The sequence below is a fragment of the Pimephales promelas genome, chromosome 24 (assembly GCF_988280905.1).
Source record: "Pimephales promelas chromosome 24, fPimPro1.hap1.1, whole genome shotgun sequence".
Lineage (NCBI taxonomy): Eukaryota > Metazoa > Chordata > Actinopteri > Cypriniformes > Leuciscidae > Pimephales > Pimephales promelas.
The window spans coordinates 6,093,396-6,109,419 of record NC_142792.1 but is presented as its reverse complement, the minus strand read 5'-3'; the positions used below and the strand labels follow the sequence as shown (position 1 = coordinate 6,109,419).

General features: G+C 37.5%; 1 protein-coding gene across 5 annotated transcripts; it reads left to right on the top strand.

Moving 5' to 3' along the window:
* The first annotated feature begins 337 nt into the window (after positions 1–337).
* On the top strand, positions 338–16,010 carry tmem63a (transmembrane protein 63A). Of its 5 annotated transcripts, XR_005622194.2 has the most exons (26): positions 338–467; positions 3,944–4,105; positions 4,205–4,284; positions 4,429–4,498; positions 4,572–4,609; positions 4,748–4,890; positions 5,020–5,071; positions 5,165–5,273; positions 5,357–5,427; positions 5,861–5,941; positions 6,949–7,075; positions 7,150–7,280; positions 7,532–7,714; positions 7,834–7,987; positions 8,082–8,188; positions 8,265–8,351; positions 9,539–9,598; positions 9,682–9,844; positions 9,938–10,043; positions 10,123–10,290; positions 10,401–10,516; positions 10,821–10,862; positions 10,956–11,168; positions 14,779–14,957; positions 15,073–15,351; positions 15,954–16,008. XR_005622194.2 is itself a non-coding variant. In XM_039667699.2 (24 exons), the coding sequence occupies exons 3-24, from the start codon at positions 3,944–3,946 to the stop codon at positions 11,088–11,090; spliced, it is 2,385 nt and encodes a 794-aa protein (XP_039523633.2). In that variant the 5' UTR covers positions 393–467; positions 2,102–2,162; the 3' UTR covers positions 11,091–12,882. The 5 variants fall into 5 exon arrangements, 3 of the variants coding, with proteins under 3 accessions (XP_039523632.2, XP_039523633.2, XP_088982865.1); XR_005622193.2 differs by having other exon boundaries at positions 14,779–15,351; positions 15,954–16,010; XM_039667699.2 differs by lacking the exons at positions 14,779–14,957; positions 15,073–15,351; positions 15,954–16,008 and adding an exon at positions 2,102–2,162 and having other exon boundaries at positions 393–467; positions 10,956–12,882.
* Positions 16,011–16,024: the final 14 nt, after the last annotated feature.

The following is a 16,024-nucleotide window of genomic DNA, read 5'->3' as shown; positions in this document are numbered from 1 at the left end:
TAAATGATCGATTTGATCAATTGACTTTATCATTATATTAGAGAATTAGGCATAGTTATTGTGAATCGATAAAATAATATTATTTTATTTATGATTTATTTGGTTTATTTTTCTTAATTTCTTAATATGAAAAAAATGATTTACCACATTAAATAACATGTTAATAATGCAATCTTTCTCTGCACTGCACTGCGGGACTTTTATGATCAGCTTTTTATTAATATCTCATTAAGTAATTTATTAATTTCTCCAGGTTGATTGTGAATTATATCCTATACAATGACAATTAATTAAAAAAATAAAAAATAAAAGTGTGCTTTTGTACCAGTGTTGTAATGGGACACTGGGCGGAGATTAGTGTATCTGCGCATGTGCGGATGTGAGTCATTGTAAAGTTTCGTTTAGTTTAATCTCAGCTCAGTTGAGAACCCCACCGTTTTTGGATAAACCAGAAGCGGAAAACCAAGGTATGAATTTGTTTCATAACATATTTTATTTACCAAAGTGGAAAAGAGACACTAAAGCTTTCGGTTTAAGGTAAGTTTGTCCAGCCGTTATACAGATGCGTCTTGACGTCACTCATAGCATGTCGATGTATGAGTTTAGTGGAACGTTTTTGTTTGTTTTGGTGTTTGTTTACAATAACAAGGTGTGTTCACATGCTAACATGAGTCTAAATACATTTAGTTTAGTTGCTAGTTAGTAAATAAAGCAGGCTTTTATACTCAACCAGCGTTTAGATATGACAGTTCTGACATCAGCTGTCAGTTTGGCAACAGTTAGTTTCCACATCATAAAGAACTTGTTTTAGTCATGCAAAGTGTTGCTAAACTATGTCATAACACTAATCGGCCTACACTATTCACCCTGTTTGACAGACAGCCTATGCATGTGTGAGCTGTCTTAACTAAACTGACATATCTTAAAATATGTCCGTGTAATTGTTCTGTCTCAAGATGCACATTGTACAAAAGACAATGTACATTGTCTTTTTCTAAGGCAAGGCATGTTAAAAAAAAACTATTGAAATGTACTAATTGAACTAAGGCTTAATCCTGGCTTTATCTGAGCTATGTCTGTGAAACCAAGCCTATGGGAAGTTAATGTAACTGGTCTTTAGAGAAGTAGAAAGTAAGAAGTATAATCTTGCGTCCTTACATTAGGTGAAATTATTTAGTTATTTTCTAAAATTAAATCTCTGCTGAAATATGTTTTGCTTTCACATCTGTCGGTCTTCAAAGTTCCCTCAGACACATTGCAAACCAAAGAATTTCCCACTTCTGTTTTTGTTATTTGACACGCACAGTAGGATTGTGACTTGTTACTGTAAAGTGTTCTGGAGGTAGCTACACTATATATTTTTATTCAGTAATTTTGTCTTGTTCTCCAGTACCAATATCTAAACAACAAGGGGTCATTGGATGCCCATTTTCCACAAGTTGGGATGATTCTTTAGGGTCTTCATGTAAAGTTTGTAACATACTTTGGTTAAAATTCCTCAATGGTTGTGTAAATCAACAACTTATTTACCTCCTCAAAAACAGCTCTGTTCACAGCGACCCGTTTCAGTGTCTCTTTAAATGATGATGAGCAACTACTCACCCAACCCCTCTATCCCCAATCCCCAAGGGACGTGTTGACAAAAGACATGTAAAAACAGTGGGACAGTCTGTCAGTAGTTGTGGGCGGAGCATGAGCAATATGACATCATATTGCACAGAAAATATGAACGGCTTGATTATTGAGAGTGTTTAGGCTTTTTGTGAATAAAAGAAGGTGAATGGATTTTTTTTTTCATTGTATTCGTCTATGGTGGTTGTGTCCACAGACTGCAAAGACACCCTTATATGAAAACACCATAATGCATCCGATGGCCCCTTTAAATCAAGATACACTTATTTTGATTAAAACAAAACACAAATTTAATTCAAAGGGAAAAAACAAGATTTTCCATACCTCACTGACAGATATTTTTCCTATTTTTAAGCATAAACTCGCTTAATTTTGACCTAATATCTTAACTCTATATCATTGTCTTGATTATGTTTTTTTTGTTTTGTTTTATGTACATTTGTTAATCTGTTTTTTTGTTGTTGTTTAGAGCCACTTCAGAGTGAGTAAAACTCTTATGCATGACCACCGAACAGTGAAAACGCAGAGCAGTATGTAATGATATATGATTATATTCCTTGATTTAAACATGAGTCACCTGACCAAGTGAAAAAATCATCTAAAAGCAGAAGAAGAACTGTAGGAGGACATAGACTCCACAGACACAGGGTGGAGTGAAAAGGGGCTTAGATTATGACTAAGGATATAATGGTAGTACATTGAATCATTGTGATATCACATGACAACATAAGGTTCAAACGTTTATCATGAATACAGTCACCAGTAATCCACAATTTACAGCCTTATCATGTCCACAAAGCCCTCCAAACCTTTTTTGTGTAAATGGAACATAGTCATGTGATCTATTCTAGACCAAGGGGTTTTCAAATCTCAGGAGATCACCAGACCATTGTGTAATTCTGTTTTGTTTGCAATAAAGTTATAAAGGAGCCCCTCTAGAGTTTGAACTGAAGTGCATGCGACATTTCACGTCCTTGCATTGATTTGCCATTCACAACACTGAATGGAATCTCATGTGGCGGTACCAGTGATGATATGACTGAGAATAAGATGGCATGCTGTGATCTATTCTTGGTATATAGACCTTATTCAGAGCAGTGCCATGACAGGTATGAAAGTGAGGCTGTGTGGGATAGACTTACCGTGTTTCCAATGGCCGCTGTAAAAAGCTAAATAAAGCTCCTAGATTACTTACAATTTTCCACAGCTTATTTTGTCGTGAGTTTTTTGTCAACTAAAATTTCTTGGAAAGATATTTTTCCTGTGTTTCATGAGCAGAACAAAACGAAAACACATTAAATAACAGTACAGCCCATTGAAGAGACGCATGTCTATCCCTCACAGCCTCGCTTTCATTCTCATTAAAAATCAAAGATGGCGCTGCCGTCAATAAGGCGTATACTTTGTTCAGACTTACACCAGTTTACATTTAGAATAGTGTTCGAAACCAACCTGTGACAAACCACACTAGATAAAGTAATCTTCTCAATGTTCCTAGAAGCGAAAGCTCTTATTGTTCTGCGTTTTAATTTTGCTGCCCTACTGACTGGAATAGTTTACAGAAAGGACAGAAAATTTATGCAAATATGCTTATATTTGTTCAATCTTTTACAAAATTGGTCATTAGTGCTTTGAACAACTGCTTTTTTGTGTGTTTTTGTATATGTCTCTGAATGTAATGCATGTACAGCAATGGCCAAAAGTCAAGTTCGGACTTTGATAAAATTGACATCTTGATTTAAATATTAATAAAAATGAGTAAAAAAATTGCAATCCTCTAATGTAGTTGTGTTTGGAGTCAATTGTTTTATTTGTAATTTGTTAATTTAATTTTTGGCCAGGCTGTCCTACTAATAAATTACGAACGCATGCAAAAACAAGAAAGAACCAATATGAAATATTAATAACTCATTATATTGTAGTCAATATATGTTTTTTCCAGCGAGCTTTTTGTTTTTCTATGTATTTTTTTTGCACAGTAAAATCAAACCTGTTGCTGTAGTTTGCCTTTTTTGCCAAATAATTTTGTCAGAGAAGTACCTTAACCAAGTTTTTGGCTTTTTTTTAGTCTTTTGTTCTTCACTCATATTTAATGAAACTTGTTGAGGGTGTTTCTTTTCCTGGCATAGGTCATTGTAAATAAGAAACTGACTTGTCTGTATAAATGAAGGTGAACAAACAAACAATAGTCACCTGTGATGTTGATGGCATATGTGTGCCACTGAAACGGATCTTTTCAGAGACAGCAAAAAAGCTGTTTGTGTGCCCTGAAAAGAAATCCTTGTATGATTTGTATCTGTATCTACTCCAGATGGCCTCCACATGGTGGGGGCAGCTCTCTATGTCGGTGGATAATGGCACTGTCCATGTGGACAACAGTAGCTGTTTCAGTGCCACGCAGAGCACTGTGCTGAAGGGGGTGAATTTCGGAGGTGTACCCATCGTTCTAATGCTCGATTGTATAGTCTTCCTGGTAAGTTAGTTGGGATTCAGTTGACTTGCGCTGTTAGCGCCATCCAATTACATCTGCACCAACCAATCAAACCACATAATGCTGTGTATCATCCTGCAGGTGCTGCTATTGGTCTTCACTGTGATCAGAAGGAGACTGTGGGATTATGGGAGACTCGCTCTTGTTGCAGAGACCGAAGGGTATGTGACATTAAGGCAGTACTAGTTGCAACAGAAACATACAGTGCCATACTGTTACTATCGGAAACATAGTGTCTAAAAATGTATTGTGAAATAAAACGTTAAACTAGCTAATATTAGTATTTAAAAAGATTGCCGTTTCAGAGACTTCAGTAAACGACATTACCGTAGAATGACATCATCCGTATCCATTGAGGAGCCTGAGTACGAGAAGGTGAGTTTAGAACACATCATCCTCATTATGACATCATTCATGACATCATCAACATCTTCCTCATTTCCTGTAGGGTTGCTGCTCTTGGGTCACCTTTATCGTCAATATGGAGTAAGTGTTGTTATGTTTATACCCTGAATGCTTTTGCCTGTTGATATTGTCACTTATTCCTAATTTAAATAGGGAAGTGCACGTGGGTCTTAATAAAATAAACCGAGAAGTGAAACTGAAATTTGTGTGTGTGTGCAGTGAGTCTACAGTCCAGGAGAGATGTGGGGTGGATGCAGTACATTATCTGTCATTTCAGAAGCACTTGATCTCCCTGCTCTTGCTCATCTGTGTGCTGTCTGTGTCCGTCATCCTACCAGTCAACCTGTCCGGGGACCTGCTGGGTAGCTCGCTCATGCAATTACAAAAAAATTCAATATGGTCTCAAGAAGACTTCATACAGTAGCTTGGCTAATGGCTATGAACCCTAGTTTTCTTTGTCAGCAAAAGACTGACTTATAACTGTGTTCCAGGCAATGATCCATACAGTTTCGGGAGAACCACTATAGGGAATCTTAAGCAGGGGTATGTATTGTACTGTATGTGTCTATGCACATATGACTGCAGGTATCTGTGTGTGTGTCTATTTGAACTGTATTTTATATGATGTCTCCGCAGTGATAAGCTGCTTTGGCTGCACACTGTATTTGCTGTTTTATATCTCATGATCACGGTGGCCCTGCTGAGACGCCACACCTCTAAAATGAAGGGAACCAAGAGAGAGATAGTAAGCCACCCTGACATTTCTCTCTCATACACACACATACATGCTGGTTAGTGTCAGTCTAACCCTGGTTTATTTTTCCATAGGCCAGAAACACCCTGTTTGTGAGGTCTGTACCCACTGCAGCCAGCGATGAGAGTATAAAAACTCATTTTGTGTAAGTGGGATGACTTTTCCAATCTCTTTATTATTTTGAGCCATTCATCCAAACATCTTTTACATCCCATCTGTGTGTAAAGCATGATCTCAGCTTACATAATGTGGGTGGGTTGGACCTCAAAGGCAGCTTCTGACCAAAAGACTTATTGTTCAATTACAGTAATTGATTAACATTACAGATATGGATCATATTTAACAATAATAATAACAATATAATTTTGGCAGCAAATGGAATGTTCATTTGAGTGACCGATTGGTTCAAACAATGGTTTGAGTTGGGCCTGTAGTACCTGTTTGTCTGAGCAAAGTTAGACGGGGGATGTGGTTGAGAAAATTATGATTATTTTTGCAATTCTGCTTGGTGCCACTGATGTGGAAATCACTCAGTTAACTTAAGGTATTAACATGTCTTGATGTATATTTGTTTTCAGGGAGGCATACCCTACTTGTCAAGTGACTGAAGTTAACTTGTGTTATGACGTTGCCAAACTGATTGACCTGGACAGAAACAGGTGAGAGTGACAATTTGACTCAATATTATTTGTAGTTGTCCAAATATCTTATAGGACATACTCTCACTATGTCTAATAGTGTTATTTTAGTATCATTGAGATACCATTATAGTTTTTCTCGGAAGAGTTTGACATGTTAATGTGTTTGTTCTTGGCTGAATAGATATGCTACGCTGCTGATATTACGGCCAGGGCTCTGAACCGATTCAAGGAGTGAAAACTAAAAACTAAAAAAAAACTCAAAATTTTAACAGTCCAGTTTAATTGTTATGAAAAGAAATGCTAATTTGAAATGACCATTAACTGGTTAATACCAATATTTTATCGTTCTGTTTAATATTTTAATTTGGCAGTCACCCAATCATGATTTCAAATTATGTATTTTGTTCATGCATAATTTTTTCAACATCTTACTGGATGTTGTTTAATACATTCAGCAAAAGTCATAGCCATGATTAGATGGCAAATACCAGACTGATTCTTCTCAGTTCTTCAAATACATAAAACATTAGCCATTGCAAACATTGTGAAGAACCAGTTTCAAAGAACCAGTTCTTTATTTACCCTTGCACTGCAAACTGTCTCGAAACTGTGCAGGACTTCATTCACGATTGAGGCGGATGGAGCTCGGAAAGCATGCTGCAAACTGCTACATCAAACACTTGACCAACTACTTAAATGTAATGTTTTAAATACAGCAAGCTCATTGGCTACAGATGAAATGGGAACCAATCAGCTTGTGCCATTAGTAAATTATGCAATTGTTAGAAGATCGCAAGGATCTATCAGCCTGCTCCATCTAGAGTTACATGACGGACCTTGGTATTTATTTTAGTACATCAAGTTAAACTAAATGAAAATTGGCCATGCTTTTAATTTAAGATTGTTTTTAATATTAGTCAAATGTGGTAACCCTGGTATGATCATTCATATTTTAGTATTATAGTAAGAGTTCTATCATTAACTGTTTTGTTTGTGTATTTTTCTATTGTAATACTTTGTAACAGAAAACGGGCAGAAAACAACCTGCAGCATTACCGTAAGCTACTCGATCGCCAGGGACAACGTGGGGTCATCAACCCGCGCCCATGCAGCCACCTGTGCTGCTGCTGCCACTGTGAGGGGTGTGAAAAGGTGAGTACGACCATCATTAGCAGTGGCCTTGTTTTGACTTTGGGCATCTAAATAATGTGTGTGTTTGTGTGTAGGTTGATGCTATAGAGTTCTACAGCTCACAAGAAGCTGCTTTGATTGAGGAGGAAGATAAACTAAAGGAGAGTAGGCTGTCCCCTCTGGGCATGGCATTTGTCACCCTCCAAAATGAGTACATGGCCGCTTAGTAAGTGATTCACACTCAGACTCAACTGCCCATTTAAGGAAGCTATGCGTAAAAATTATGCCGGCTTAGAAGAATGTTTTTACCTGAATATATATAAGGCAGAATGAATTGCGATTATCCCGGAAAATAATCCCTACGATCGTGGATGGAGTCAAAGAAATCTTATTAATATAATTTTAGACCGAAGTATTTTCCAGTATAATTTCAGCTCATTTGGCTTTTAAACGTATGTCCTTTGTCTTTCTTCACAGTATTCTGAAAGATTTCAACGCTCTAGACTGTGGAGGCGGGACAAGGGGTGTGGTCGGAGAAGAAATGGGTGGGGGAATCACGTGCGGGTGTGGCCGAGAGCCTCAGCCGTCCTCTAAGAGTGCAGAGCTGAGGGTGCACAAATGGAAAGTGTATTACGCTCCTCACCCTAATAATATTTACTGGTATGTCCTATTATGCCTTTTCGGAGCAAAATATTTAATATTACAACCTGCTTGTTATAGACAATATAATACCCATTCACAATTCTGCTCATCATAATCTCACATTCTGTCTCTTTCAGGGAGAATTTGTCATTACGTGGGTGGCATTGGTGGCTACGCTGTGTGCTTCTGAATGTTTCACTCTTCTTCCTCCTCTTCTTCCTCACAACACCCTCCATCATCATCACCACCATGGACAAGTTTAATGTCACCAAGCCCATTCACTATCTGAACGTATGTGATTGAACACTGCACTTATAATGATGTATGTTTGCGCATAGATGGAGTTCAGTGCGTGTTTGAAAACGACTGTTTGTTGTTTTTGTAGAGTGCCGTTATAAGCCAGTTCTTTCCCACTCTTCTACTGTGGACCTTCTCTGCCCTGTTGCCCACTATAGTGTATTACTCTACACTGGGAGAATCTCACTGGACCAGGTAGTCATCAACACAGAAACACACACTCAAACTCAAACACGTTCACTCAGTAATGCGTGTCTTTCTGTGTGTGTAGGTCTAGTGAGAATATGAGCATGATGTACAAGCTCTACATATTTCTGATCTTCATGGTGTTGATTTTGCCATCACTGGGTCTCACCAGGTAAGAGCTCTTTAGATCTTTCTCCATATTTGTATACACACACTTTTTCTGTTTACTAACTAAGTTAAGGGTTGAGATGCACGATTAATTAATTTTGAAATGTCTCACTGTGGTTATCAACTATTTAATGTGATTTAATTAAAGGGGATATATGTACGATTTTTCATGTAACAAAAATAAAAAAAAACGAGACTTCCTAGGTTGTTTAATGAAGCCTGTAGAGTAGACTGATTTTTATGTGAAGGACTTACCGGGAACATTTATGTGACATTTGCTTGTGCTTCGGGGGAACCTCTCTTCCGTTTAATGACTCATGGAATGTTTAGGACAGTGTTTCCCAACCCTGTTCCTGGCGGCACACTTTGTCTCCCTAATCAAACACACCCGATTCAACCCATCAGCTCATTAACCCACCTGATTATGAGCTGATGGGTTGAATCAGGTGTGTTTGATAAGGGAGACAAAGAATACATGCAGTGTTGGTGTGCCGCCAGGAACAGGGTTGGGAAACGCTGGTTTAGGATAATGAGCTGTTCTATATGTTCTAAGGAAGAATGCAAAGAATTTAGTTAGTTAGTTCTAAGCAAAGAATGAAAAATAATTTCACCGGCATTGAATCATGTTCAGTCACTTGTACGTTATGAGTGTGACCACGAGCAATATGTTGTTGGCTGCAGTTCACTTAATGGCCACCTGTGTCGCTAATAACAATGGTTTCTGAATTCTGCATATAGTCCCTTTTAAATAAGAATACGAGCTGCCTTTTTCAGAGTGACGTGCAGCACTGGGTTCATCAACATTGATAGTGTTTTCATATTACTATTATTATATATTATTGTTATTTTTATTAATATTATTATTAGTAGTAGTAGTAGTAATATTAGGATTATTAGTATTATTTTCATAAATACTATTTTTTTTATTTCACAGTGAAATATTCCAATAGTAATATTACCAAATTTGTTAAATTAGCATATATTTAGCAAATTTGCAGCCCTGCTACAAGCACAGCAAACCTGGAGCTTTTATAAACATTGCATTTTTTGCTCTGTTGTGGATTACAGTCTAACTTAACGGTTTCATTGTTAACCTTAAAATGTCCATAAACTAATTCTTGATTAGTGTTTAATGGGTCTAAAATGTTCACAAAATCAGTATGTATTCAGATGCGCTCTCTTTCCACTCAGTCTGGACGTGTTCTTCCGCTGGTTGTTTGACAATTCGTCTGAGGGAAAGCTGAGGTTTGAGTGAGTATACTTGTGGTTTTATTCGCTCAAATCAGAATGATTTATTCCTTTTGTGACAAGCATCCTCTCTTTGTCTATCTCAGGTGTGTGTTTTTACCTGATCAGGGGGCGTTCTTTGTAAATTACGTGATCACAGCGGCTCTGGTGGGCACAGGCATGGAGCTGCTGAGGTTGCCAGGGTTACTGCTCTACATCGTGCGTCTGGCACTCGCCCATTCGGCTGCTGAGAGGAAATATGTTAAACAGGTCATTTTTTGACATCCATCCATCCCTTGAAACTGATTTAAAGAGAATTAACAGGAATGTGTTTCTGATCCACTTAATCTTGTCTCTCTGTAGAATCAGGCATACGAGTTTCAGTACGGGGCTATGTACGGATGGACTCTGTGTGTGTTCACGGTCATCATGGCGTACAGCATCACCTGTCCTGTCATCGTCCCTTTCGGTCTGATTTTTTTTTTCTTAAGGCCTGTACACATTATTAGTGTGTGTAACATTACATCAACATAAGTCAATGTTTGCAGGTCTGCTGTACTTGTTGCTGAAACACCTGGTGGACAAACACAACCTGTACTTCGCTTACCTGCCCGCCCGCCTTGACCGGCAAGTTCACCTGGGAGCTGTCAATCAAGCGTTGGCTGCACCAATCATATGCTTGATGTGGCTTTATTTTTTCTCTGTGCTCAGGACAGGTAACGTCCACTAACTGGCTGATTAAATCAATGTTTCTCAGGCGTTCTGTTTATCGTATTATTTTGTTTGATCCATAGTGTGTGTTTGTATATATTGACTGTTCACACAGGCTTCATGGCAGTCACGTCACTGTTCACACTAGTGGTTCTGTGCGTCACCATCTTTATCTGTATAAGCTACACTTGCTTTGGACACTTCAAATACCTCAGTCCCCACAACTACAACGTAAGCTGCTTTGTTCTCTATCAGAGTTTTGTCTGACTATTGTTATAGTTTCACCATCATTTAATAGTTATTAATAAACCACCCTCATTTAATCAATTAAACCACTTACATACACAAACAAAAATCTTTTTTTTTTTATCCCTACATTTCTCATGTTCTCTGTTTCCAAATTCAGATTTCTTATTGTACGCTATAAATATTGTTGGCTCTGTGATGTATTGCCTATTCTCCTCTACTGTAAGTTGCTTTGGATCAATACATCTGCAAAATGCACTTAATGTAATTGTGTATGTCTGTGATTCAGATTAAGGAGGAAGATGAAGACGCTGCATCATCATGTTCATCGGCAAGTTTCACATTTTTACATTATACATTATCACACATTTTGTTTTTAATTGATAGATTTCGTAATGACCAAAATCTTTCTTACTCTACGTAGGTGTATCTTCCTAAAGTTCTGAACCCAGACGCATCGTCTTCTGATGAGTGCAGCACTCGGCAATCTTACGGCACGACAGACACAAGCCCGCCTTTTCTCAGCACTGAGGAAGACTGTCCAGCCTCTGATATCTAACAACAATTATCAGTCTACATGTAGACTGATCCGACTGCCCTTTGGAGGAAATGGTTCTTGCCATATTGGCGTTTGGAGGTCAGTGGAGATGGAGGGGGATATACTTTTGAAAAAAATCACTCAAGCTTTTTTCTTTTTTTTTTTTCCCTCATGCACACTGAGAACAATGAGGAACGTTTAATCATAAACTGCCATATAACAAATGCAAAAGGAAGCTTTTTGGGAATAATTTCTTCTAACCAAAGAAAAACTCTGCCAATCAAACACGCTGTCCATACATTTCTACATCACAAAAGCAACTTTGCCAATGAGCACTTGCCAAGGAGTACAAATATAACTTGAGCAGATCAAAGCGCACATGAATCATGGCACTCGTGCCTTGTTGGAAACAACTTAACATACTTTATAACTGTAATTTGTGTGTGTGTGTGTGCATGCGCGAGAGAGAGAAGAATGTACATATTGATTGTTATTCTTAACGTTTTCTGTTTAAATCAAAGTTTTGTATACATATGTTAATATATTGATATTGATATTGAGCTCATGGCTCAGTGGCCGTTCATTAGTCATTCTATAATTTAGGGTACATTTCACATCAGCAAACATGTGTAAAAACAACATGCTTTCTCAATAAAACAGCTATTGGTTTCAGTTTATATAGGGTGTTTAGGTAGTAATATAGTAATATAGTTTTTGCGGACATTAATAAAATTGATATATTTTCTTATTTGAAAGAAAATTGAATTAAACTCAAATCTATTTTTCTAAGGTGTTTAGATTGTAGAAATACATTTTAACTCAATCTATTTTTCTAAGGTATTTAGATTGTAGAAATAAATTTAATATGGATGAACATTTTTTTATCCATTATTTTGAACTCGATGCCCCCTCTCCAAAATGTGGACATTGCAAAAACTGTGATTTAAGGGATACAAAGGCAATGTCAAGCACCTGAAAAACTGTATGCATAAAATATCGGTGTGACATTATAGTGTGCATTCTCTTAATGGACAAAATATGAAATGTCAAGAATTTTTTTTTTTTTTATCAGAGGACATGAAATGTACCCTAAATTGTAGAATGACCCATTTGTGTGTCTTGTGTATATATGGTTTATGAGGACACAAATGTGTATAATGACAGGTATTTCAACGTCAACATGGTTTATGGTTTACTTCCTGGGACCCCATAAATTGTGTGTGTGTGAAAGAATGAATAGAATGTATTTGGCTCATAAGTGGCTTTTTGAAGGCTTCATCACTAGGTGGCGGTGTTGCTTTCTGATTGTTCTTGGACTTAGAGCAATGGCATAATGTCAATTTCCAGAGAAAAAGAATTGTGCAAAGATTGAATTTACAGTAAGGCACTTAGAATGACGCAAACAGGGCAATGCATAAACCTTAAAATGCACACTGCTTCGAAAGTACAGCCTCAATACTTACGCATTCATGAGACTAGTGTGATATCACTTGCTATGTAAAGTTCAACTTAAGTGTCCTGACCACATAATGCCTGTAACTTTTGCATGATATCCGCAAGTATACCAGAAATAGACTGTTTACATGGAGCAAATTCTAGTTTGCAAATTCATACACCTAGAAAAGTGTTCCTGTGTCAAAGGATTATTCAGAAAACATTGATCAGAAACAGGGATTTGCTAAAAAAAGTTACATTTCTTCTTTTAACTGTAATGCAAAGGGAAGATGTTGTGTGTGTATATGAAGAGAAACTGTTTATATGGTTCCTGTGCATGTGTTTTAGTTCTGTATTAATTATATGATTGGAACAGAAACCCAATTGTTTGATCATTTAAACTGCTCAACCTCAAGTCTCATAGTCTTAAGCCTCAGATTTTCCTGGAAATGGATGAATGAATGTTCTCCACTCACACACTTGACACATTTGTCCTGACTGTAGTTTTCAGCTCATTAGTCAGGAAGGATAGAGCAAAATCGTCTTACTTTAACACCATAAACAGCCCACAAACTCGGTGGCCAGAGAGAGTGACCTGCTACGAACACCAGGATCAGTGTTCAAAACTCCATAACAGAAACTGATCTAATGACTGTGTGTGTCTGTCATTTGCAAACTTTTTTTCTTTTCTTTTTTCGAGGCAATGACAGCCAATAGTAAAGATTTCTTCCAGTGTTTTGCCTGTTGCCATTTAGGAAGGTCAGCTTATAAAGCAGGGTACCATCATGTTGAAAAGCTGGCTTCACTTTTAGGTTGCCAAATATGTTGTTGCACAGACAATTCGAAACTGAATAGTTAAGTTAAGCTTAAGCTTTAGCTTTGTGAAAGTCAAAAATCTAAGTTGCGATAGTATTTTCTTCCCTATTGAGATGTATGAGTGAAACGGCTTCTCGAATAAGAAAAATACATGGCGGTGCTTGATTCTGTCCATGCGGATTTGATTGGATGGTTCTAATTTGCTATTGGTCATCTCATGTGAGTGAGAGGCTGACCCGCCCTCATATCAGTAAACGCATCATCCGAGAGGAGAAGCGATGGGCACATGAATGGACAACTCATGTATAATCAACATTGCAATGTTCCATAATACAATAAGAATTGTCCATTTTTATATCATAGTGACTTTTTTTATAAGTTTTTTTTTTTCCTGGATTTGGGCGTGTAATAGGACGGATCTTTATACAAAACACTTTTTAAATCAAACATCACAGATCTTACACTACAGGTCACATTTTAGTGTTAAACCACATATGCACAATCATATACATGTCGTTTTACAACTTCAGTTCATTCTGTGTGAGCTAGAAATAACAGCATTTACAGTCTTTGACACCATGTTAAACCCTAATAGACTCTAATGCCAATATGAAACTTCAGAGAAAAGATGCATTTGAGTCAAACAAAGAATTTCGGTAATCGTTTATAAGGACCGAAAACATGCGGAGAGCAGGTCAAGTTTCACTGAATGGTGTTTGTTGGGGGCCTCAAGGTGGCAAAACTCCCAGACCAATGCATTCTGGTTATAAAGTAAGTCAAGTGTTGGCAGCTGAAGCCAATCTAGAAAACCCTTATTGCACCTCTACAATAGTGAAAACATCTGCTGGAGGCCTGGATGGAAATCAATGATTAAGAAAGTAAATAAACACTTTTTTATTATTAGTTTTGCTTGCTAAGACAAGCACCACTGTTACTATTCCTAATGATTATGGATTTAAACAAACCCATAATACTACATATAAACTTCACAATGTAACTCAACCATTGCTGTTTTTTTTTTGCCCTAATCATGAATGATAAATCACACTTTTTTTTTCTTCATATGACAAAAAAGGTAGGAAAAAGTTTCATTGAGGAGAGATTCAAGTTGTATAGAGACCATAGAAACCATATAGCAACACATTAGAAACAGTTTACAAATCATCATAGTGATATTTGTACAGAGAAAAACCTAAGAAAGTACTATTTCTTAATCCTGTAAACTGGGCTCTGGACAAGTGGACATGATATGGATTCTGTCATGTAGCTCTCTGTCATAGTTGAACATGCGCACACACACAAAAACACTGAATGGCTCATCTCCAGCTGTGTTTGGTCTTTGAAACTACAGGAACTACTTATTATTGCATTTGTATGTGATGTCTTGAAATAGCCCAAAGATGATTCACCCCTCCATTAACACAGACGAAGATGTTTCCTCCTCTCCTCCTCTTTTCAGATGGTGCACGCTCTTTTCAGAAGCCATGATTGATGCCGCCTCTGACCCCGTGACCCGGAGTACGTATGACTGATCTCTATGCCAGCCAACCACAAAGCCCGACGGCATTGATTTCCCCTTCTGATCCCTCCCTTTTGTCTGCTGGGATTATTCCCATGGCAACGCCGGTGGTCCGTAAGGTAACGTTCTCAGAGCCGAGAGTAATAGACCCTCGCCAAGCCCTGGGGGTAAACTTATTCCACTTCACCCAGACTTTAAGGGAAAACTAATAGCAAAGTTTTGTTTCCTTGCCAGACGTCTCTTAAGGTTTGCAGAGTTTACTCAGCGAAGAAACAGAGCCAGAAAGAAGAAGAAGAAAAAAAAACGAGAAAAGAAACTGAAGAATTAGAGGGAGAATTCCCAGATTGGGACATTTGCTCTATTATCTGATCGTCAGAATAAGGGATTGTTCACCAAAACCATTTCTGACTTGTTCTCTGTCATCATTTACTCAACTTTGTGTCATTGAATATGATTTTATTTCTAGTGGGGAAAAAACAGAATGGAGACAAGAACTGAGATGTCTCACTTTTTGTGAGTAACATTTTGAAACGTTTTTTTTTTTTTTTGCTCTCAATTCCCATCTATTTTTCCGTATATGGAAATGTGTCGATGGTTTTTACTGTTATCTGACAGCATGGTGCTCATGAAAGTCATGTGGAAGTCTTTTAAGGGCCATTCATTGACACAGAACACATTTTTGTGGCAAGGTCTAGAGACACGTTTTTTAAAAGTAGAAATTATTTTAGCTTTGTGTTATGAGAAGTCATGCACGAGACAATGCAAAAGATGTCAGCACACCGTTTAAATGCAGTTGTCTAGTGCATTTGCATTGAAAAACAATGAAAAACTAGGGCAGTGGAATGGAAATTTGTGTTGTGTGAACGGCTCCTTATGGTGCTTTTTGTTCGTTTGGAGCTTGACAACTTCTTTTACTTTTACTCCACATGACTTTCATGAGCACCATGTTGAAGATAACAGGAAACCATCGACACATTTCCATATACCGAAAAATAGATGGGATTTGAGAGCAAAAAAAAAAATGGAATGGAAATTATGTGACTTGTGTGAACGGCTCCTTATGGTGCTTTTTGTTCGTTTGGAGCTTGACAACTTCATTTACTTTTACTCCACAGAAAAAGGTGATCTGAATATTCTGAAAAACATCTTTTGTGTTCCACAGAAGAGAAGAACGTCATATGGGAAC

Excerpts from the sequence above, each read along its gene's own strand:
- tmem63a (XM_039667698.2), top strand. The coding sequence starts at position 3,944 with ATGGCCTCCACATGGTGGGGGCAGCTCTCTATGTCGGTGGATAATGGC. Across the intron at positions 4,285-4,428 it reads CTTGTTGCAGAGACCGAAGG|AGACTTCAGTAAACGACATT; the intron begins GTATGTGACATT and ends TTGCCGTTTCAG. Across the intron at positions 9,599-9,681 it reads GAGGGAAAGCTGAGGTTTGA|GTGTGTGTTTTTACCTGATC; the intron begins GTGAGTATACTT and ends TGTCTATCTCAG.